A 25,230-nucleotide genomic window follows, 5' to 3' on the forward strand; every position below is an offset into this window, starting at 1 on the left:
AGAGCCTTGATTGCCCCCATAGGGTTTTAGAATCTGCTGCCTTGTTCCACAAGGGCTATCAATCCTCATGCTTCACCGTATGAACTGCTCAGACCACCAGCTGGTGTCTGGGAGAAATTACTCCCCACAGTGTCAAATTGCACAATCTTCCTCTGAAGCATCTGGTACTGACCACCACTGAAGTCAGGGTACTGGTCTGTTCCAGCGGGGAAGCTCCTGTGTTCTGATTTAATCGTGCATAACGAATCAACCCCTGGGGGGGGCCGGGGGAAGGCAGGCTGCTTTGAGCCCTGACCATGACAAGGGAAGTCATTACATGTTTCTGGAGCATAAGTAGCAAAAGGAACAGTTACCTCAATCTGACTCGCAGGAGTGAGGCTGGATAGCTGGGAGGGCTTAAGGAGACAGGGCGGAGGTGGAAGGCCGGTGCCAACAAAATTGGATGAAAAATGTATCGCATGGAATTGTATTTTTCTTCTGTGTTTCAAATGCCTAACGAAAACGGCGAACTCATCTGCAGCTGGCACCTCCGCTGCTGCAAAGAAAGTAGTGAAGAAAAGATTAAAATGGAACCAGCTTGGAATCTGTGTAATCAGGGAAAATATCTTGGTGATTTGCCATTATAATTTTCAATAACAAACTGCTGGGGTCCTGCCGCACTAATACAAACTGTTTGAATGAGGTGGGGAAAGGAACCTGGCTTGAGGTTTTTGTGTGTGTTCCTGTTTGTGTGCGCAAAGAGCTTAGAGATTTTCTCGTCTCCTAATTTTAAAGAGGTATTTTTAGTGCATGTATCAAATAGATTTGCGTAAACACATCTGCTGGAGTTTTTGCTTGGCAATGTCTTTACAACCTTTATTTTTCCTCTCTCTCCTGGGACAAAGGAATATTTCAACCCTTTTCTTTTTCAATCAGCTGAGAAGAGAGAGAGAAAATAAAAGGGGAATTTTACTACCCCAGGCTTCTCCGCTCAAAGGAGCGTTTTGGAAACACTGCTGGTATTTCCTACTGTTATGTCTGCAGAATTTAAACAGCTCCACATAACCAGGAGAGCTGGGGATATACAGCAAAGGGAACAGCTGTTTAGACACAGGTTTCAGAGTAACAGCCGTGTTAGTCTGTATTCGCAAAAAGAAAAGGAGTACTTGTGGCACCTTAGAGACTGACCAATTTATTTGAGCATGAGCTTTCGTGAGCTACAGCTCACTTCATCAGATGCATCTGATGAAGTGAGCTGTAGCTCACGAAAGCTCATGCTCAAATAAATTGGTCAGTCTCTAAGGTGCCACAAGTACTCCTTTTCTGTTTAGACACAGTTAGTCCCAGTTCTTTACAGCAATGTCATGCCAGTCTTCACTCTCACTAGTCTTACACTAAGTAGCACCTTCTGGTACAAATAGTCCATGGGAGTAAGGTGGCAGAATCAGGCCATAACAAGCGGGGCTTGGGCTCACTAGTGGAGTTATGGTTCTATGCAGAATGAGTGCAGGTGTCAAAATCAAGCCCCCTTATGGGAGGTTTTTCTGATATATAAGTCAACTGAGCCTTGGCTACCAGGTGTGGCGAGGTGCGAGTACCGAATACCTGCACGACACAAGTCCACAGTTGATGACCCTCTGGAACCAAGCATGGTGTTGGGTTTTGCTACCCTGGCATGTCAGTTGTTGTTTATACTGTGGTTCTCTACAGGAAAGTACAAGGCTAAAATCCCTGTCCCAAGCTTCATCTCTCCCCCCTTCGAGACTGAACTGAGCAGGGTCACTCTGACCAGTGACCTGGGGAAGTTCAGGGCCCCCTCTCCGGGACAGCGCATCCGCTATCATGTTGGCACTTCCCTTCACATGGACCACGTCCATGTCATAATCCTGCAGGAGCAGGCTCCACCTCAGGAGTTTGGTGTTGGCTCCTTTCATCTAGTGTAGCCAGGTCAGGGGAGAGTGGTCGGTGTACACGGTGAAGTGTCGCCCATAGAGATACGGCTCTAGTTTCTTGAGGGCCCACACCATGGCCAGGCGCTCTTTCTCGATGGCCTCTGTCCTTGCTCAGCTGCATTTCATGGAAGAGGATGTGGGCCTGCTTAGCCGCAGGGTGGCTGTCATCCTCTCCGCACCTCTCTGAGGCCACTGCTGCCTTGCGTGCCCAGCCGCTCAGCACCGCGCCTGTGCAAAGTGCCCTCTGCCAATGGCGCGGCAGTGGCCCTAGCAATGGCTGCATAGCTCTTCATTCTGGTTCCAATCTGACCGCCATTACAGCCATTGATCGTAATGGGAGTTGGAACAGGCCGTTGATGTTCCGTCTTCCAGCGGAGACTAGCTATAACAATGAAGGCATTACAAAAGAACTTAGACTGGATAGATGGTTGGACACGCAGACGGATGGATGTGAGCAAGCAGCCTTCGCTGGTTCAAGCACTGCAGAGTAGGGACATGGGGGAACAAGGGGGAAATGGGGACTTGTGCTTATACAAGCAGAGCATGCATTTCCAACCTGGACCATGTCCATATAGACCACTCCAAGGGACTTAACTCCGCGCTCCCGTCCATCTCCTGCAGTCACTTGGGATATGTCTACACAGTCTTTTGCAGTGAGCCTCCCAGCCCCAGCTCAACAAATTCTGGCTGGTGGGGCTCTCCCCAGCACTCCAGAAATGGCTGTGTAGACAGAGCTTTGAGGTTGCGGCTCCAGCTGGAGCTCGGGCTCTGAAGTGCAGAGGGGGTGGGCTATGGAGCTCCAGCCGGTACCACAGCCTCAAAGCCCTCTCTACACAGCCATTTCTAGAGCACTAGCATGAGCCCTGCTTGCCAGAGCCTGTTGACCCAGACCGAGAGACAGGCTCCAAGCTGCTCTGCCAACATAGCCTGAGCCCCAGGCTTACTGAATGCAGAACACTATTCAGTCAGGGCAGTCTCGCACGCTCGCTTTGCTGAGGTGCAAATGATCATGCAGGCTGAAAGGCAACAGAAAATCAGCCCCAAAGGTTTGTTTTCAACAGTGGCTAAAACCTACATGTACTTGAGGGGAGAAAGTCTAAAAAGACAAATGGAACTCATTTATCAGTTGGATTTGATCTTTGTTTGCTTGCCCCATTACAAAAAGTTCCACTTAAATCATTACAGTCAGTGTTTTATTTTACATTGCATGGGGGCAGCAGAGGAGTAAGCTGCAGTGAGGATGGGAATCAAAAAGAAAAGCCGAACCTGCACAAAGCACCCTAGAGAGAACAATCATTGAGGGAGGTTCCTGTTCTGAGTCATTTATATTTCGGGCGGCTGGACGCTGATTGCAACCCTAGCTATTTTCTCCAGCGTTTATATGTTTGCAATAATCTAATTCCAATGGCTGAAGAGGAAAGCAGATTGGACATTTAATCACATTGTATCCATAAGCTTTTTGCACTTATCTCTGCCCAATAAACACATCATCCAGGGGGAAATGATAAGCGACAATGTTAGGCAAGAGTTTCTTTGGTGTCATTCTTCCGAGGGAAACGGGGGTGGTGGGGTGGGGGGAAATCATCAAACACTTGAAAGCCTTGGCTATTATAGCAGATCATTTCTGCACATGAAACAGACAAGGTCCCCTAGTCAATTACTAGTCAAGTAGGGTAATATGCATCTCATTATGGGGCTCTGGCTCCAGACATACATACAGGTATATAAAATGAAATGCACAGAAGTTGCTGTTTTTTTGAGCCAGTGATTAGGTGCTGTAATTAACAAAGCATTGTGCCTGATTTCTAATCTTTCTCTCTATTTAAATTTAATTGATTTTTTCCCCTTGATTTAATCAACCTGCATTCATCTACCCACTTTTGTCAGGGAAAATTCAGCTCTTTTTAAAGGACCAGCAGGCAGTTGGAAGGATGATATTTCCTTGTCTGTTCCTCTAGGGGGCTACACATCTTGCCCAGATCTTTCCTCACGTCCTTTAGGAGGCAGCCGAGGAGGGGACCGTGTGATGGTTTTTATTGCTGGAAGGAGGCATCCATCATCATTTTAACGCCCAGTGAAACACTCAAAACTAATAATAAGTTCCTTATAGATGTTTTAACCTTTTTAGTATTCTGCGTTCTGATTGACTGCAGCTCACCACACCTCTTCACTGCAGGCAGTTGCGGCTGCAAACAGGAGAGGATGAGAACATGCAGCCAATCAAATTATTTGCTGCTGAAAAGGGCAAAGTAGTAAAGTTTCTTTATTATCTCTCCAGAACACCCTACGTAGTGCTTTAAAATGCTACATGCATGAGACTGGCAAGTGTAACTGACGTCACGTACCTCGTTACAGCCTCAAAACTGTGATCATGAGTTCCTGTTTTCATAGGCTGCAGGTTTAAAACACACAAAGGGAAGTATTTCTTCACACAACGCACAGTCAACCTGTGGAACTCTTTGCCAGAGGATGTTGTAAAGGCCAAGACTATAACAGGGTTCGAAAAAGAACTAGATAAGTTCATGGAAGATAGGTCCATCAATGGCTTTTAGCCAAGATGGACAGGGATGCAAAACCATGCTCTGAAGTATTCCCTAGCCTCTGTTTTCCAGAAGCTGGGAATGGGCGACAGGGGATGGATCAGTTCATGATTACCTGTTCTGTTCATTCCCTCTGGGGCACCTAGCATTGGCCACTGTCGGAAGACAGGATACTGGGCTAGATGGACCATTGGTCTGACCCAGCATGGCTGTTCTTATGTTCTGTCTGGATTGGCCCAAGCTTAGGTGCAGTGCCCTGCCAATCAGCACTCCTATGGCTTTATGGGTGTGTACAGAGTGGTAAGTGTTTGGCCTGGCGTTCAGTAACAGGGATGCTGTATCATGGAGCTCTATTACTGGTCATGGTACAGGAAAACGGATTACTTTGCACCTCTCTTTGCTGCATTGTCTGATAGCGGAGCACCAGGTCGTGATTCTTGAAAATGACGGGCAAAAGGTCAAGTTGAGCAGGAACCTTGGGAATGGAAGATGGAGCCTGAAAACTTGCTTACCATGGACTCATAAGAGCCTGTCATGTTCTTGGTTCCCCAGATGTAAATCCACAATAGCTTCCTTGTCCTAAACCCGGCCTCCACTGTACTGCATCCACAAATAACTCCAGGCTGCGTGAGCAGGACATGCAGGCGTCTACCTGCCATGGAGGCCCAACTGAGTACTTAGACATGCACCTGCCCTGAGGTAAGTGCACCCACCAAGACTATGGAGAAGAGTTGGCTTTCCACTGCTAGCTGAAGGTGCAATTCTCCCCCTGGCCTGGGCAGAGGCTTATGCACCATAAAGTCCTATTTTAAGATCTTAACTCCTGCCTGGGTCAACTTACTGCTGGCCCTTTGCACAGGGAAGAATTCCACCCTTAGCAATGCAGTATTCCATTATACTCCACACAGGAAGTAATTGCAGTAGCTCTTGGCAAAAGTGGACATTGTGCTAATGGCCAACACGCCTGCATGTGACGGGGTTCTAGCAATCAAGCCCCATGTGATTCAGCTGTGGCAGTCTGCATTGACGGGGCTCTGATCCAAATCGCCTCGGTAAAGCCTCCTGGAAGCAACTGACTTGCCAAAGCAATTTTTCCATTCGTCCCTGTCTCTTGCATTCATGCTGGTGCTTGCAAAGCAGGTGGAAGGCAAAGCGGGGCTGTGGTGAGGGGCAGGAGGAGCTGCCAAGCTTGGAGTTAGTTGCTCTTGAGTCCTCATGTGGAGAAAAAGGCAGCTGCCTCTGGAGCTGGAGGGTGAAAAGATCCGGTGGCTGAAAGGTCACCTGAAAGTCAATGTCACTCAGCACCCGGGAGCGGACTTACTGCAGTGAAAAACGATGATTGATGAGCCCTTGCAGCAGGAAACCACCCCTCCTCCAGAGAGACACCAGGGGAACTCGGTTTAGACTGAGGAGTGCAAAATCTCAGCCCCCTCACTGGGGGGACAATGATCGCTGTTCAGCACCCCTGCCCATCAATGAGACCCATCAGCTGGAAAGGCCCCTGTGCTGGGCCTTCAAATACAGAGCAATAGCTCCAGCGCCCATATTTCATCAAGGGGAGAATATTATCGCACTGCTCGAAAAAGCCAGGTCCTGAAAGTGCCCGGGGGCAGCACCCGTTACTGTCTGCATTACCCGGTGACATATTGCAGGGCACGGTACCATGTCACACAGCTGCTGCTCTGAACATAATATCCTGTGATAGAGAAGCAGGGATCACTTGCAAGTCCTCGCTGAGTGTCTCGGCCTCGTGAAGCAGCAAACGCTGGCCTGGCTGTAGCTTTGGGCCTTATTCTCATTGACTCTAAGGCTGCTCTACATCACTCTGTGTAAACGGGCCTTAGAGTCAATGAGAATAAGATCTCCTCTTCCATTCCCATTCTCACATACACCGTGGAGCCCACAGAAATCAACAGGAGCTTATAGGATCCAATTTTGCCACCCATACTCACTTGAGTAGCACTTGATCCCACCAGTAGCACCATTGACTTTTGGGAGCTAATGATCAAAGAGCTACTCAGCGCAAGGATTGCGGAATCCGCCTCTACGTTTTAAATAGCTATAGCCCCATCCACATGGCAAAACAAATCTAATGAGATGGACACACTCTTGCAGCTCTTAGGTGAGGGGCAGAAGCTCAAAGGAAAGCAATCTGTCATGAGCCAATGTGGCATTCAGAGGGCACATTCAGCAAAGATTTCCCAGTGTAGGGCAGTAAATGTTTAGGCATCTTTGAAGGACTGTAGGGAGAGTTTAAATGACTTGCCCCAAATTACACAGTCAGGCTATGGTAGCGCTGGGACTGGAACCCTCTGACTCCCAAGTGTGTGTTCTAACCACTAGGCCATACTTTTTCCCTTTGCATGCCACAGCCTCGCCCTCTTCCCATGAAATCCGTTCCTTCTGCTTTAATGCATGGGGCACCTTCCCTCAAGCGCTATGAACTAACCTAGGCATGGGACACATTTGTGCTCATCTATCATTGTTGACCTGTGTTGTGTTGCACACAACCCTAGACAAAGCACGGACTCTGGGTAAGAGCAAAGCATAGCACAGGGCAGGATTTGTTATCACAGCAGCTACACCGAGTCATCTCATGCCTACCGTGAAACAACTTCTCTGCACCCCCGCCCTCCTGCCCTAGTCCTTGGCTCTCTGCATATATACTGGCAGATGGAGGTACCACAGCGGGCCAGGCCGCAGGGCCAGGGGTTGAGGTGTGGATACATACCCACCGGAGACTAGCCTCAGATGGCCAGATTTGGTTCACTTGTGTCCCAAACCAGAAGTGAAGCAAATTGAATTTAACAGTAGAAACCGCCCGGATTGGTGGATCCAACTTTCCAAGACAGGCTCCTAGACAGAGCCTCCGCATCCTGTATGCGAATGCAGGACATCAGAGGCCTGATACAGGTGTGGATCCTCTGCAGCTCCCATGGGCTTCAGCTAGAGCTGAGCGACTTGGCCGTTCTAGCAGTCAGGCCCTCGGCATTGTCTGTATTCAGAGCTGCAGCACTTTCATGATCTTAAACTGCCTTAGTTAAGCTGGGGCACGCCCCTGGACGGACACTCTGACATTGATTTTAAACCGGGCTTATCCAGAGTGTCCACACAGGCTTTTGTACTGATTGTAACAAAATAGGTTTTTAACTGATTTAAATCTAAATGGGTGGGTGGAACTTAGCATATAAACAAGGCTCAAAGTGTAGGGTTGGCACCAACCCCTGCCCCCCCTCCAAAAAAAAAAAACCTGTCTGAAGTTCTGCTCTAGCTAGGAACCCCTTGTCTACTGTTAGCCACTCTCTCCACTGCTGTGTATGGCAAGGACAGCGGAGCTGAAATTAAGTGATGCAGTGTCAGACTCCGTCTAGCCTCCCTGCGCCTGTGATTGATTTCCCCCTCTGCCGGTGAATTGTAACGTCCATCCAAGCGAAGGTACCATCAAGGATCACACTGAAGAGTGTGGATGTACCTGGGAATGTCTGGCAGGCTTTCTCTCTCCACAGATCAAGCCCATCTGTCTATGCGGCACAGTTTGCTTGGCTGCAGCGATCCCGGAGGCTGCTGACATGTTGATCTCCTCTAGCAGTTGTCATCTGTGTTTATACTTTTACTCCTCCATGATAGAGCAAAGGAGGCCACGGCACGTCACAGCTGAAGGAGTAGAGCTACTTGAATCTCCACGGTCCCTGCTGCGAAAGCCCATCAGGGAGCCAGCGTGGGCAGAACCGTGTGTGCAAAAGGAGAGAGGCAGGCTGACGCCCTAATAAAGATAAAAGGCTTCAATAAACCCACAATCCCAGGGTAATGGGCCTGGCTTTTAAAAGGTAGCTGCACACCGCGGTGGAGGAGAGCGGGAAGGCATTAATCAGGATCAATGCTCTGCCATTTCATCCAGGAGCTAAAGCTCCCAGCCTGCACTGACATTTAGAAACTGCTACTTCGGTGGAACTCCCTGCCGCCCCCCACCCCCCCATCGCCATGGGATGACACATGCTTCTCCTTCAAGGTGCAGCAGCTTATTGGGCATCCCAAGGAGTGAAGGCAGAGGAGGGACTGGAGATACAAGGGGGCAATTAATTGACAGGCTCCCCATGTTGCTCACTGCAGGATGGATATAGAGTAGGGTACTAATGGGCTGGGGGGACCCACCCACTAGTGGGGAAAATATTACTGATCAGTGTCAGGCTCCAGCTGGACCATTAACCCCAAACCAAGAGCTTGTAGAACAGCATGTTCATGCAGTCAGGTAGCTGCCTGTGAACTGTCCCCTGCTGGGTCTAGCGGGAGCCCTTCCCATAGGCATCTGTCAGCCTCGATCATTTCCCACATGCATCTCCTGTCTGGCTGGCCCATTCCTATAGCACCCAGCACCATAGCAACTCACACTGCAATAGCGTGCTAGTCTCTTTCGGGGAGTTTTGACTTATTCGTTATTGGCCTTTGGAGATCAGCCGGGTCACCCCCACCGCTTGGGTTGGATTTGTGTTTTCAGTAACTAAAACAGACATAAGGCCGCTTGATTCAGCTGGTCTGTCTCTTCCTCCAGCATTAGCACTAAACTGTCTGCCCCCATGCGATCTGTTTTCCTGGCCACTCTTTTGCTATGAGTGTCAGGGTTGTGCAAAATATTTGAGCCTCAGCTTCAAAAGCACTGAAATTTTGCAGTTAGTTTTTCATAAAATTGGTCATCTCTCTCTCTCACACACACTCACACTCACACACACACAATATCACCAAATAGTTCTGAAGTTTCATGCTTTTTTTGCTCCAATTTAGGAATGTATTTTAATGCCCATGGGTCACTTGCATGCTAAAGTGCTCCTATTTCAAGTGTTTTGTTCTGCCAAAGATACTACCGTAGGAAAAACCATAGCAAATGTCACATTTGGATGACAAAAATTCAAATTTGGGGCTGTGAAATGGCTGGTATTAGATATTTTTAATTATGAAATGGAATGAACCTTGGCTAGCTTTGAATTATAGTTTTCCCCACCTGATTGGCTCCACCTACTGGCAGGATGGAGACACTGAAAGTGCGGTTTAAACATTCTGGGTTAGAAGTACTTTACCAAAGGCGGGTCTCTAAATGGGCCGGGGTAGAGGGTTGCGTGCTGGACATTTTGTATCCGTGGAAGGCCTTGGTGAAATCAGTTGCTGGCTGTATGCAGGCTACTGTGGTGCAAACAGGTGACCCAAGAGCCACTGGCCTGCTGTGGCTACGTAATGAGCACTGGTTTCTGTAGAGAGGTTGGTTGATAGATTGTTTGTGCATCAGAGAAAAAAATGCCAAATAGAAATGGAGAAACTCCCATGCCAACCAGCCACAGCTCCGTCTGCTAGCCAGCTAACAGGTTCTGCTCGCTGTGCTGCTAAGGCGTGCAAGCGACTAGGGTTAGCAATGACTTAGGAGGTGGTGATGTTACTCCTGGTGTGTTTGGAGGCTGGAAATGTTGCGGGGGAAGGGGAAGAAGGATGGTGGGCCATTCCGCCCACCCTGATACATGACCTGTGGGGGATAGGCGTAAGCAAAGAACAAGGACCAAGGCAGGCAGGCAGAGGGCACCAAGCAGCTCTGGATGTTCTGTAACCTGGGCAGGAGTCTAGGGTCAGAAATATAAAACCAACCCGATCCTGTAAGGTGCTGAGTGCCCTCAGTTCCCAGTGAAGGTAAATGGCGTTGAAAGAAACAAGCACGGCACAGAAGTGCTCAGCACCTTTCAGGATCAGACCCCCAATGTGGCTTAAACCCCAGTAACCCACCCCTCCCTGACTTGGACTAACCCCACCTCTCTAGCCACAGGAGATGAGGCAGGTGGCCAGTTCTATAGCACTGAGCCCGGCTTCGCTCCCATTATAGTACCTTGGGCATGTAATCAAGTCAGATGGGTTTGGCTGTTCATGACGCTCCCAGCACGGGAGGGAAAAGTCCACTGTGCAAATGAGGCTTCCCGTTAAGTTACACTCAGAGGGTCTGAGGTCGGGCTGCTCCTTGTACCACAGGGCAGTTTTCTGCTGCTGCCAGAGCAGGGCGGTCCAGCAATGTACTCACGGGGGACTCTGTGCCCAGCTTTACGGCCAGTCTGCTGTGTAACTCTGGGCACCTCTCTGTGCTTCCATTTTCCCTCCCACCTTTTGTCCGTCTTGTCTCGGAGCCTGCAAGCTCCCCAGGACAGGGGTTGTCTCATGCTATGCGTCTGAATGGTACCTGGCAGAGCGGGTCCCCGGCTGTGGTTGGGGCACATCTGTAATACAGAGCATAATAACTGCAGGGAGGGTGGCTTGTTTCAAATCCATCGGAGCTTGCTCTTGCTTTGAACCCAACTCCCGGAGCACTGCTTTCCTCTCCGACCCTCTGGCTGCACGGTGCCTGCTGCTAACATCCGAATGGAACCCTGACTGCCGTACATGGAACTGCCCAGTGCATTACTTGGGTTACGCGAACAGCCGCGCCGTCTCCTTGTGAGCGAGCCACGCTACGCCGCCCACGGTGCCGGGAAGGCCGCAGCCAACTGGATCTATTTATTCCCCATTTTCCCTTGAACGGCTCTGTGACTGTAGCACGATCTCTGACGGTTGGCCGTGTGGCGTTTTCTCCTTGATTTTGTTTCTGAGGAGAAGGGGAGAAGTCTTGTGATAATCCTCTCCAGTAAGATTAAGCTTTCATGTAAAATTGAACCTGCTTTTACATCACAGAGATGAAAGACTAACAGACCATCACAAAAAAAAAAAAAAATTAAATTGACATCTCCAGAGCTCAATCCAAAGGGATTACCAGCCAGTTTAGTGCTTTAGAGGCTATCCAGTGTTCATCAGAAGAGACTGGTTGAAATTAAGCCAGCCTTTGATGGGATTGGAGGATATTTATTTCCATCAATAATTACTCTCAAGCCCAGAGGAAATATTGCATAGCTTGTTCCAAGACAGTAGTCCTTGGCTGCATCAAGGCCAAGTAAGAATTAACCCCTGGAAACAAAACTAAACAAAACCCTATTAGTCTCAACCGGAGCTTCGGTACTAAGATTCCTGCTCCCCATGACCTGAGAAAAGACGCTCCAGACCCCTCACAATACAGCAGCTGAGCTATGTATCGTCATGCCAACTGGAGACCCTTTTGTACTGACAATGCACTAAAGAACAGTTCCTGCACAATGATGGGCCGAGACGCCTGTTCAAGCCCACTTCCTTGGTTCGCATAAGCCTCGCGTACAAATGGACCCTGCCAGATGCATGTTTGGGGATATGCAAAACTATCAGTAAGTTCTCCCGCATACTGTCATGTAACTAATCCATCCAGAGAGGGTTTCCACAGGTCACGAATTATGGAAAATTGGTAATTGATCCTAATGATTGAGCCTCAAAGGCAGGCAGCATGTTTTTAAAAGGGGCTCAGGAAAGGTCATAAGCTAATTATTTTGAGCAAATTTAGCAATTATCCCTGTATCTTCACTGGTAGTTGATGTTGAGGCTGGGAAGAGACCTAGAGCTTTATTGCAAGTAGGTGAGTAGATCTGAAGGCCAGCCAGGACAATGTGATCATCCTATATAACACAAGCCAGAGAATTTCACCGTTACCCCTGTATTGGACCCAGGAACTTGTCTTTGGCTAAACATACCTTCCATAAAGGCATCCAGGTTTGATCTGAAAGAGATGGAGAAAATCACCGCTTCCCTTGGCAGTTTGCTCCAGTGGTTCATCACCCTCCCTGTTAAAAATGTGTTTCTAGTTTGAATTTGTCTGGCTTTAACTTCCAGCCATTGGTTCTTGCTCTGCCTTTCTCCACTAGGTTAAAGAGCCCTTTAGTACCTGGGATTTTCTCTCTGTGAAGGTACTTACTCACCTTGATCAAGTCACCTCTTGATCTTCTTTTGACAAGCTGAACATAATGCTACCGTTACCATACAACATGGAGCCAGGAGTGCTGACCCAGCCCCATGCAGGGTGTGCACATCACCCAGCTTGGCTCCTTCCAGAGGTCATTCCAGGAGAGCACAGAGGTTTCATCTAGGTTCTTCTCCTTCCCAGTGTCATTTCTCAGCACAGTCAGGCTCTTCTCCCCCCAGAGAAGGAGTTCTGAAAACCTGGGGACAGACCCTGTTCGAGAGACCCTGAGATCAGGATCAGACCTAATATGGACAGCAGACTATCTCATCTCATCTACTGTGGGGCTCCTACACCTTCCTCTGAGGCGTCCGGTGCTAGCTGCTGTCAGAGAGAGGACACTGGACTAGATGGGCTCTATGTCTGCCCCAGTTCGGCAAGTCCTATGTTCCCTGATATTATAATCCATTAAACACCATCAATGTGCACTACCCAGCACGTGCGCTCTCTCTCTCTCTCTCTCTCTCTCTCTCTCTCTATATATATATATAGGCTCCCCTTCCCTTGTATATTTAAAGATTAGGGAGATCGTAGGGCTGGCTGAAAGTTGGTGATTAGTTTCCAGGTGAATTTGTAAAAAAAAATTTTTCTTTAACTGGATACTTTTAAAAAAAAATTCATTGAATCAAAATGGAAACTGTGAGGTTTTCTCCTCGCTGAACTTTTCTCCCTAAGGAAAGAAGGAAGAAAAAGAGTTGGGGGAGGACACCTCCCCCCCAAAAAAGGCCAGAAAATGTTTCATATCAAATTAGAATGATTGGACATTTTGTTTCAATGAAGAATTGGGAAGAATTCAAATAATCTAAACGTTTCCCACAAAAACATTCAGATCATTTGTAAAGACACACTTTTTGGGTTGGAAAAAAGCCCTCGGATGAAAAGATTTCAGCTGGGTCTCATAGACAGGCAGGAAGGTCAGCCATCTATTGGACAGATGGACACGTTTTCAGGGCTTCCCTGCCACACACCCCTTCTTCCCATGATATCACCACTTAATGCTTGGGTGGCAGTGCCCTAAATTCTTCCTGGCCCTATCGCTACATCCCCCTTCCCGCTTTTCCTTCCCCTTTGTATCCTGCTTGGGGGGTTGTTGCTTTCAACTGGCCTTTTCGAGCCCTCCCCCATGTTGTGAAATGACACAGGCCTGTCAAACGTGCCGCTGGCAGTTGAGCAATTTGACGTAGAGCAAACCCCTGAATTCTAAAAGCGTCTAGGAAAGGCTGACTTGGTTCAGTATATAGTTTTTGGGTTGCGTTCCAACACCGTGTGGGGTAGCGGCTGTCGGCAACTGAATTGTATTGCTCTGCTCTGTTCTTTACTTCCTTTTCTTCCCCTGTCTGGGACGAGTGTTGGAACTCCCAGCAAGTGCCAGGCCGGGAGCAGGGAACAAGCCAGCCTCTCCGCCTCCTCCCACTCTGCCTCTCTCCTGCTGGAGGCATTGATTTGATTTAGAGGCCTTGTCCTCACAGCTTCCAAACCAACTCTCTGCTGAAGGCAGCAAGTAAGAGAGCACGTGGGAGGGAGGGGCTGGATTTTTAAAGGGACAGCACCAGTACATCAAACCCCAAGTGTGCACAACTCATGAATCTGAGCCCCCCAAATCACGAGACTGGTGTCCAAATAACAATTTTTTTAAAAATGGTTCTTTTCCTTGGGCCTCTGTTTGCTGAGCCTTTAGGGAACACTTAGGTCCTGTTTTCCAGCATTGCTCTGCAGCTACGAAGACTAGAAACTTCTTTTTTTAAAATGAAAACTGAGCTTCTTACCTGATCACATGCCTCCGGGAGCTGGGGCTTTAAGGAAAACACCATGAGACTCATGATAAAATCACAAGGGTTGGCAGCAGTGTGTGCTGATGTCAGACTTCAAACTCCCCCTGGATCCTTCAGCTAGCTCTGTGAGTCAAGGAAGGGTAGGGCTGTGTGTGTGATATACCCCCTGCCCCCATTCTCATGTCCCCTCCATGTGCGACACCCTGGGCTGTCTTTTCCCTGGTGGGGAATGCCCTACCGGTCAGACTACCAGACGTGGATGGGAACAGCAAATTCTCATTTTCCCCTCCTTCATGTGCTCTGGTGGGGCCGGGGGGCAAACAGCCCGTGGGCTCTAGTGACTCGGGTGTATTGTAAGATCATTCCGCAGTGCATTGCACTTACAACTCCTCCTTCCTCCTGCTCCATCATCTTCCATGTAAATCCCCGCTCAGCCACACCAATCCCTGCAGATCCATTGCCCCTCCAGGAGCAGGAACACATGGGAGCAGCAGGGGCTATTGCAAGTGGCTCCCTTCCAAAGCCCTGGCGGGATGTTGCCTTCTCTCCAGCTTCTACAGAACTGCCTCCCCTCCACACGCCTGAGATAGTGAGATGGGGCTGGTCCCAGAGGGGGTGGGGCAGGAGGTAGCTCTCACTGCCTGTAACTATTTCTAGGCCTCAGAAATTCAACCCCTCTAGTCTGATGGGGTGCTGGTATAAGGCCTGGTGCAAACCCCTCTGAAGTCAAGGTGAGTCTTTCCATTGACTGCAATGGGCATTCGGGGTCAGTAATGTGCGATGGGAGGCTAGTGTCTCTGAGATCTGTTCCACATCCCCATCACCCCGCTGCTCACCCCGCCCTGAGCCATAGCAGCCAGGCCAGTATGGCGTGAGAGGACCATCAGCATTGCTCCCATCCCATTGCAGAGCCGCCCTTTTACCACCACACTCCCCTATAGCCAAACTTCCTGTCGACTTCCCCAGTCACATCCCCCAGATCCAGATCCAGGTCAGGATGGAAAGTTTATAAGCTGGTTTTATCTATTTGAGTAACGGTGCAGGTGACACCAAGGAAACAGAGTTTATGGCGACCCTTCCCGCTGTGGCTTACTGCTCTCTCTCTTCTTCTTTCCAGGCTTTGAAACAAACATCTTACGGGCCTGAAAACATATCGTCTTTCCTTAGGAGTGTTGCTGTTTGGGGGATGACAGAACCCCCTTGTACTCCCCCAAACCAAACCCAGCTGCTTTTTATGGCCCTGAGTCCGACACGGCTTCACTGCTCTCACTCTGGTTTTCATCCGTCTGGGCCCTGGCTGTCCCTGCAGACACAGGCTGCATCTGCCCTCTGCTCCCACAGGTTAACTGAGTGCAGTGTGCTTGGTTCACAAGGAGCTCAGTGGCTTTGGATCTCAAGTCTCCATGCCCCATTTGCTAGGGTTGAAACCAACCACTGAGTTTCATACAGGTTCCAGCCCAGACCAGTCAGAGGCCAGGTTCCCCTGAAACTCAGCCTGAAATCACCCAGGGTCACCCACCTGCCCCCATTCTGGGGTCTTTAACAAAATACAAAACCAAGTAAAAGCGGCAAAGAGCCCTGTGGCACCTTGTAGACTAACAGATGCACTGGAGCATGAGCTTCCGGCGAAGTGGGGATTCACCCATGAAAGCTCAAGCTCCAATACGTCGGTTAGCCCATAAGGTGCCACAGGACTCTTTGCTGCTTTTACCGATCCAGACTAACGTGGCTACCCCTCTGAGGCTTAAAACCAAGTAAGTTTCACCTAATCCATCACTTAAGTTTCAGCTAGTGCGGAGCTGATCACAAAGTCCTGTTTCAGTGTAGGTCCTACCTACATGTGGGCTTTAAAAGTTCTTGGTAACCAAATAGTAGTTCTTTTGGTTTGGGGTTTAGACTGCAAAAGACTTTCTCTGCCAGCTGGTGAGAACTTCACAGCCAGCTGCATTTTTTAACGGAAACTACAGCAACTGACGGTGTGTCCTTTTAGGATGCTCTGTGTAGATGCCATTTGGGATAGATTTGAAAGACTCCATTTTTGGCAGCATTGATAAGGTACCATCACCTCCGCCATTCTTCTTGATTCCACTCCACTCCTCCTGTGCATACATTTTAACGACACGCTCGCATGTGTGCCATGTTCTGAGTTCAGCCGTGGTTCAGTGGGGTCAAAATAAATCTGGGAGCATAAAGACTGGCTGTGACTCCATTTGCTAACGCAGTGGTGAGGAGCTGTCTGCTCACAAAGCAACGCAGCTCAGGAGCAAGGCGGGGGTGGGAAGGGAAAGCCATGGCCTATGGTCAGTTATGGTTTGTGTCAAATGTAAATTGTAAATTGCAGGTTGCTGGCAGGCCCTAAGAACTGTCTGACTGTGTCTTGTCTGAATCCAAGATGTAAAGATTTCATTAAGGATCCAGGACACGCAGGAGCTATTTAAATTAACGCAGTAGAATATTTGCTTTTTCCTTTGTTTTGTTTCTTATCTGGCGGGGACGTGGCAAGCCACGTTCCCTGCTCTTGCCCACCTACGGCCCAAGCAGCAGCCACCTCTTTTGATTAAGCAGGTATTAGAAACATTGAATCGCCCAAGCCAATTGGGAGAGCAATGAGCTGTGGGTCATCTTCTCACCCTTGATTTTTACTGGCATCCTGCTGCCTGGGGCAGCTTCCTGCCCTGGATTAGAAGAATGGTTGTTCTTTGAACGCCTGATGGCGAAGAACGGTGCATCAGTTTACAGCAGGTTAACTTGCATGTAAACAGACCAGGGGCTGAGTTTTTTCTATGTGCAGCTTGGTTACATGCAGAAGAACTTCCTCTTGTTTGGTTACAATATCTATTGTCCTGAAGTACTAGGAATTGGGAGTAGAAGACATGTAAATATCTCATCAACTGATCATTCTTTCTGTAATAATTAATGCCACCCATGGGGTGCTATCTTGAAAGCCCCAGTGCTGAAATCTCCTGATTCTTATTGTGCAGGGATGGCATTGCACAGTGGCCGTGCAAGCTTCCCTAAACTGTGTCTCATCTCCAGCTGGAGGTCCCATCTTTGCTTCCGTTGGCTGCTTGGTCCGTCTGCTGACAGTCAGCCAGGCCACTGATCGTTGCCTACTGCAGTAATATGGCTTTGGTAATGCATCCATTATCCTTACGCATATTAGCCATTAACATCCGCCCTGCCCCCATGGTGTGAGACGCCGGACAGACACAGAAGAAGGGGCACGGTCTCGACAAGGTAGATGATCGATGTAAGAAAAATGTCAACAGGTGATTGGTTGCTGTCCTGCTGTGTGGAGTGGCTCCCAACCATGAGCGCCTGCCTCAGGGCAGGCTGTCAAAGACAGCACAGACACCCCAAACGGTGTGGTCTAGGATTCGATTTCACCAAGCCAGTAACAAATGGGAACTCCTGGATCACTGGAACAGTCTTACCGTGGAGTCTCAGGCCATCCCCTTAGGCCATGTCTTTACTACTTTTGTCAGCAAAACTTATGCCGAATACCCCTGAGCGACACGAGTTTCACTGGCATTATGTCAGTGGCAGAGCTTCTCCCACTGACATCGCCACCGCCCCTTGTTGGGGGTGGTTTAAGTATCTCGAGGGGAGAGAGTGGCTACACGAGAGATCTTATGGCGGTGCAGCTGCATCAGTACAGCCTTGCCGCTGTAAGCTCTCTAGTGTAGACTGGAGAGTCTAAGGCCATGTCTATCTTGCCACCCAGACAAACTGGGCTTAGTGATAAATGGGCACTTGCACCAAAAATCACACCACATTTAGGCTGCTTCCAGTCGCAAGAGACCAGTCACTTACCTGCAGCTCAGTTGGGACCCTGGATCTTACACCAAGGACAACAGCAGTAGCCAATCCTGTAATAAATTGTCTAGAGGTTTATTAACTAGGAAAACGGAATAAAAGAGTTATTTTCAGGTTAATGCAAGCAAACATACACACGCCAATGAGTTACCATCTAAATGCTTTAGTCTCTGTTTGCCAGAAGCTGGGAATGAGCGACAGGGGATGGATCACTTGATGTTTACCTGTTCTGTTCATTCCCTTTGGGGCACCTGGCACTGGCCACTATCGGAAGACAGGATACTGGGCTAGATGGACCTTTGGTCTGACCCAGTAGGGCCATTCTTATGTTCTTAAATCCTAAGAGTGACAGAAGTGTAGTGATCTGTCAATTCCAAGTGTCTTTCAGGACAGACCCAGGAGGCAGCCCCCAGGGATCTCTGGCTTCAGTTTAGAGTCTCTGGCCATTCAGAGTTCGAACAGCCAAAAAGACGCAGTTTCTTCTTGTCAGGGATTTCATCCGTTCCCCCAGAGTTCAAGATGATGGGACAAGTTCACATGCATGTCTCCTCTTCATGGGTGGGCAGCGGGTGGGGGGTGGGGGTAGAACAATCAACAAAGTCTTTTGTCCTCTTATGTTCCCCAATGGTTTGTCTGGTGTCTATTGGCCTTCTTTTATTGGGGAGGAGATAACACATGCTGTGGCAAACTGATATTTCACACTGGGTAATGCTTTGCTCCTGACTAGGCGGTTTACAGTTCCAGAACTATCACTAACTATCACCTTCTAACCTATATATGTATATAAGTGAGAGTCACGTATGCAGCAGTTCTTAGAGTCTAAACAGTAAATGCAGGATTGTAAGACTAATACCTATTTGGAGCAAAGCTTAACACACAGGTGACCTGTTCTGGTCTCCAGCTACGAGGCTGTCCGTTCTTAGCTCATGCCTACAGCCTGGGCAAGAGCTGGCATCTGGCCTGTCAGTGTCACGGTTACATTTTCTATTGTCACTGAATTGCCCCCAACCATCGCTCCACCCACCCCTCATCCCAGTGCCCCGGCCAGCCTGCTACACCACTGCCACCTCAAGGGCTGACCCAAAGCCCCTTGAAGCTGACAGGAAAGCTCATAACTTCAAGGAGACTTGGCTTCCTCTTGCACCCTGTCCAACCCCTCCAGGAATATGTGCCTGCAAGACATCTCTGCAGAAAAAGAGCAGCCCCTTCCTGGAAGGTTAAACGGAAGCTTTTGCCTGGAATGAGGAGTTGACGCTGATGGCATTTTAGGAAAATCAGTCCATCGCTGGTGCTCATGGTAGGACCACAGCCTGGACTCTCCCTTGCCTACCCCCTTCCCTTGCTACTTGTGTCCTGCTTCATTCAGGGAGTCTCTTTGGGTCTGTCAGGGCCGGGGGGCTGTGCTGGCCACACTGCTGCCCTCAGACATGCCAGCTGGGTAGGGAAGGGGGGGGTGCCAGCCAAGCCGCACAAGGGCAGTGCCAGCCTTCGGAGTGGGAACACGGATAGTGCAGTACGGCAGGTTGGCCAGCAGAGCTCGGAGCCAGGAGCAACTGGAGTGAGAGTGCACAGCCTGCCTGCTGGGATCACTCTCCATATTGCTGAGGGGTTTGGTGCCTACTGCATTAGAGAGTGTTGTTGTTCGGACCCGCTTTTCCCTTCTCCTGCCGGCTGTTTTCCTTCCTGTTTTACCTGTTAAATGAGCCATCTCCAGGCTGCAGTCTCCCAGCCTCGGTCTCTCAATGCTCGTGGCAGCTCTGACGTGAAAGCAGATGGAAACGGGTCGGCGTCGCGCTGGAGCCAGACTTCAGACAAGTGTTTTCTCGAGTCTCGTTTGAACGTTGGTTGTTTCCTGTGACACACAAGGGACTGGGAACGGAATTCTCTCCACCTAAGCCTCGCGTGGCTTTAATGGGAGGTGACGGTGTCCTGAGAGCTGTGTGTAATCCCAGAGCCGTCGCCTCCCGTTCTGCTCGCTGTTATTTCTCACATCCAGAGCTTTAGGTGGGCGGGGTGGAAGCTCCCTCTGAAGGGCGGGTAGCTGGGGAGCCATCTCCAGGCTGGGGATGGGCTTCCCAGTAGTTCCTACTGCTTCTACTACAGCAGCTCCTTGGTGGCTGGTGCCCTGTCCCGCCCACCCACCTCGGTGGCTGGTGCCCTGTCCCGTCCCCACCCCACCCTGGTGGCTGACACTCATACTCCTGGCTCCAGTGTCTCCATCAGGATCCACAGTGGCTGAAAGGTTGGACCACGATGGGCCGGGGAATCCATCCTGCGTCTTGGTAGCTGGTCTGATGTTATGTGCCGCCGTGGCTGCTCATCCCCTCTGGTTCTGGTTCTCTCCTCTGTGAGATACCGTGGGGGTGAAAAACAAGTGGGGAGACAGAAACCTAGATCTACCTCTCACCAGTATGTCCATTGCAGGGGCGCTAGCCCCCTCCACCACCCGGTTCCGCCACCCCAGGCTCTACGTGTGTATGAATCTGTACCAAACACCAGTCCACCCAGAGCCCATATCCGCCTCTTTCCCACAGGGCTCTCCTTCTACCCACCTTGCTGACAGAGCTTGGGAGCAGAGGCCTCCCCTTCCGGCCTGAAAGCCAGTGGATGACTCTTGGCAACTCTCTTCATCTCTCTGGGCCGCCGTTTCCCATCTGTTAAATGGGAAACTTCCTTCCTTTCGCCCACCCTCTGCTTCACCATTTCGACTGTAAATCCTTTGGGGGTAGGGACTGTCTCACTGTTTGTTTGCACAGCGCCTAGCACCGGGGGGGCTCTGGTCTCGGGTGGAGCATCTGAGCACGAGCGTAACACACACATTAACGGCCGTAGTCCTTCAGACAAGGTGACCTCCCTGGAGAACGGCCCCTCATTGCTCTGTTTCTCTGATCTGTTGCCCAGCACCGAGACGCCGAGCTGCCTGTCATGCCCAACGGAGGAGAGACGCTTGGAAAAGCCGAATGGAAACACAGCTCAGGAGGCCTCCAGCACCAATGGCTGTGTGAAAGGAAAGGACAGCAGACAGTACGCCCACCACAGATCCCGCAGGTAAGAGCCCAGCCGCTGAGGCCCTTCCTGGGAGCAGTGGCTAATGCAGTGGGGTGAGGTTTTGTGGGAGGGGTGTACTAGCCAGCTTCCTAACCCCCCTGCCGGACCCCTGCAAGTTTGTCCCTGCAGGGAGTCCCACTCTGCCGCAGTCTCCATTGAGAGCCTACGACAGTCGAGTCGCTCCATTAACTCATCCAGCAGAGCTCCCCCCGGCACCCCCGGTAACCTGGCGTTCCTACCCCACTGTGATAGCGATGGCATCACACCTGCTTCTGAGGCGTAGGCGCTTATTGGCTCCGTTCCACGAATGCATACGGGCCCTCCACCCCCAGGAGCTTCAGTCTTCCCCTTGCGGCAGCAGGGTTTCTGCCATGCCACCTACACTCGCTACACTGCCCCTCCGCCCCCCAGACGCTGCGGCAGCCCCCGGCCCTCTCTTCCCAAAATGGCTGCCTGCAGCGGGCGCTTCAGTGAACGTGCATCCAAGCAGTGGATGGCCACCATTTCAAACTGGTCTTGGAATAGGGTGACCACCCCCAGGGGGCTGGCCTGAGCCGTCCCTGCCTCCCACCCACACAGGGCTGGGCTCAGCTTCCCCGTCCCAGTGCCCGCGTCTGGCCCCAGCCTCCCCACCGTGTCCTCCACATGCAGGGCGGCCCAAGGCCACACTTGCCAGCCCATGCGTGGGGGCCCCTGAGGCCTCCCTCTCCCTGCTGCGTGTGGGGCTGGCCAGCTGGCCCGAGATACTCTCCCTAGACCTCCCTCCAGCACGGGGCTGGCATTGCCACTTGTTACCAGCCTTCCCCCTACATTCCTCCATGCCCCGCTAGGAGTCCCACCCCACTTTTTTAGCAAAACTGCATTTGTCCACACAAATGCACAGTTTTCCCCAAAAAGTCAGGACAGCCGGGACAGGGGACTGTCCTGGCCAAAACGGGACATATGGTCACCTTAGCTTAGAGGGGGTTTGAAGGCAGGCCACCTGCCAGCATCCCAGTACTCTGCTGTGGGTGATGGAGGTGCTAGCAGTTGAGACCTACCATAAGAGATTCCCTTCTGCCCATGCCTAGATCACAGACCAACAGCACAGGGCTTGTTAGGGCAGAGGTTCATTATCAATTCTTCCTTAACTTGTGGTAGCTTGAAAGGGGAAAAATTAATCAAAAGTTTATAAATGACGTGAACAGCCTTTCCATGCCCTGCCTGTTAAATTATCTCTGGGATTAGAGCCAATCCGTTTGTTTAAAGCTGCTAGAGACACAGAGAGAGAGAGAGAGAGAGAGAGAGAAAGCACATTTCATATCTTCAGATTTCAAGCTAACCAGCGCAATAATCTAAAGTGTATTTTTAATTAGACTTTGATGACAATCAGAGAGAAACAATTCAAGTCAGATGAACTCAGGGAGAAAGTTTCTACATCAAAGACAAAGTAAATTATCTGCAGAAACCAGGAAGGGCTCTACAAGAATCTGCATGGGGATGAGGGGTGAAGGCTAAAGGTTCATTCTCCTGTTGCCCCCTGAGCCATGGAGGTACCGGAACTGAAAAACTGGATTTGCTGTCAAGAGGCCGTGGAAAGGGCTGAGAACCGAATAGCTGTATTTTCAGAGGTGCTGAGAAATCACAGCTCCCACTGAAATAAATTAGGTCATGAATATACATGAAAGATCATGGAAGCAGATCAGATGAATGTTTAATTATTAAAACTCTGGACTGGGGGCTCAGGGGATCTGGGATCAATTCCCAATTCTGCTACAGACTTATTGGGTGACCTTGGGCAAGTCACTTAATCTTTCTGGGCATTAGTCCCTAGTCTGTAAAATGGGGCTAGAAATACTTCTTTCTCCTATCTGTTTAGGCTGTAAGTTCTATCTCTCACTATATATCTACAATGGGGCTGTAATCTCAGCTGAGGTCCCTAGGTGTTACCATAAAAAATAGCAATCATTTATGTTGGATTGTTGTTAAGGTGGATGCTGTATGGGCGTTAGTCCCTCCTGACTGAAGATCTGGCCAGAGCTTTCAAGGGGACCTTAAGATTGTCCAGATATTACAGGTTAATAACTGGGGAAGATATTAATTTTTTTCCTGCTAGATTTCCCTCCCCATTCCCTGGCAGAGTTGATGTTCAGGGAGCACAGAATGCCTCCTGGAATCTGTCCCCAAGGCAGCTGTCATCACACTGGTTATTTTGCCTGCTTCTCTGCTGAGTTTGTGATTCCCATCCCTCTCCAGAGCCAGATGTTCCAGTGCAGGAACATGGGAGTTGCCAATCTGGGACAAGCCATTGGTCATTCTAGAATGGGGGACCCTGCCAATCAGTCCCCCTTGGGCTAGTTAGTGAGGCTTATGCCACCTCCGTGGCAGTACCAAGCTGGGAGGGGCCACATGCCGTCTTGGTCTGTGGTAAAGTCAGCGCTTGCAAGCCACCATGTTTGGGGTGGGTTGCTATGGGAAGGGGAGATGGCCAGCGTGAACCCAGACATGGCAGGGGGTGGTGCTGCTGATGCAGTAGGTAGATCTCTCTCCGGGGGCACCTGAAGTGGGCAGGGCCTGGGGCAGGATCCTCTGCTACACAGTACAGACCTTGGTGGACCAGTCTCCTCCCAGAACTTCAACCACCTTCCTTCCCGCATTACTCTGGCCATTGGCACAAAAGCAGAAGCCACCTACCAGAGCAGCTGGGATGCCTTCAGCTTCCCAACACTAGGGCCAGCCCATGGTGTTGGGGAGTGATTCCAGGAGGAGCCTATACAAATCCCGGCAAACAGCCTCTGACTTTGGATGGTGGAGTTTTGTGCCTTTTTACTCTGAGGTCAGTGTGAGAATTATCTGGGCTTGGGGAGCAAGAGCAAAGCCCGGCATGTGAAGCAAGTGGGCTTTCAGGTAGAGAGGCCATCGTCAGCAGGACTGCAGTGGGAGGGAGAGACTCCAGGGGCCTGATGAGGCAAAGGGCTCTGAAAGAGTGTGTGGGGAGGGGGAATGTCAAATGGGGGAGCCATTTCGGAATAATGCCCACAGCGGGTGTTGTTTCCTAACCCCTGGCAGTTAGGGGTCGGCCCATGCCATGACTCGTGCGGGGATTTCCCTCCATTGAAAGACCATTTGGCGGGAGGCTCTAATGGAGGATCTCCGAGGTTGTGAGGCTTCTGAAAATCCTCACGGGGGAACGCCAGCAAGATGAAGCTTGATACAGGAGGACTGATTATATTCTCTGGCCTGGGTTGTACAGGAAGTCAGACTAGCTGATGCAATGGTCCCTTCTGGCCTTCACATCTATGAATTTCCATTAAAGATCAGGAAAGGGGAACACATGGAGTGTAGCTGCATCACCGTACTGCAGCTTTCCATTTCTAAGGAGCCTGCCCTGTCTTCAGAGGCATCTGCCATGTTGTGAGGCAGAGGTGATGCAGCATCTTAGAATGACCCAACATGCTCTCTCTGGACACCTTACTTTTGTTCTTTTTTGGTTTGTTATTTTCCTTTATCTCCAATAAGTTGCAGGCCCTGAAAGTGTATGGTTTGCTCTTGGCATGTGGGAAAATGTAATGGGCAGATGAAAGGAAAACACTTATGCAAAAAAATTGGGGAAGAAAACCAATCTGAGTGCTATTTGCCTAGAAATTTGGGCAATACAGCACAGGAGGGAATTAGCTTGTGATGATGACAAAAAGTCCCTCTGCATCTGCACAGAGACAGATGTCTGATTTTGAAGAAAGACAGCGATCCCCCTCAAAACAACATTTCTTTTCCCTTACCACAAATAAAAGGCCCATCAAGCCTGTTACCAAGAAGGCAGTGTACTACATCTCCTAATGAATCTTCCACTGGCGCTTTGAATTACTTGAGAGGCGAAAAAGCAAGAGAGGACATATTGAAATGCTAATTGGAGGATGCAATACGATTCCATCCCCCTTTCTGATCTGCAACAGAGGGACATGATCGTTATTATCTGGCAAAAAAAACTTGTCCCTCCGCCTCTAAAAAGCAGCGTGCTGACCCAGTACCAGGCTGAAAAGAACCAGTGGTTTCTAGTGAGCGGGACTGATTCTGCTCCCCATTATACCAGTGTAAATCAGGAATCCCTCCACCAAGCCCAGTGTCCAGGGAATAGATTGGAAAAGGGAAAATGATAGTAGAAAGGGAGAATGTTTCCTGGAATGGGATGGAAAGCTGATATATCTCAAAAGGGCCTAGGAACAGAAGCTGGGATTTGATCTCTCACGGGGACGTGTGATGCA

General features: G+C 49.9%; 1 protein-coding gene across 1 annotated transcript in view; it reads left to right on the top strand.

The window, feature by feature from the left end:
• The window catches only part of SRRM4 (serine/arginine repetitive matrix 4), a 218,126-nt gene that overhangs the window by 153,759 nt on the left and 39,137 nt on the right, over positions 1-25,230 (top strand). The window contains exon 3 of the mRNA XM_077835343.1: positions 20,843-20,989. Within this exon, the coding sequence (XP_077691469.1) occupies positions 20,843-20,989 (147 nt within the window). The remainder of the gene's footprint in view (positions 1-20,842; positions 20,990-25,230) is intronic.

This window comes from Eretmochelys imbricata, chromosome 15, assembly GCF_965152235.1.
Source record: "Eretmochelys imbricata isolate rEreImb1 chromosome 15, rEreImb1.hap1, whole genome shotgun sequence".
Taxonomy (NCBI): Eukaryota; Metazoa; Chordata; order Testudines; family Cheloniidae; genus Eretmochelys; species Eretmochelys imbricata.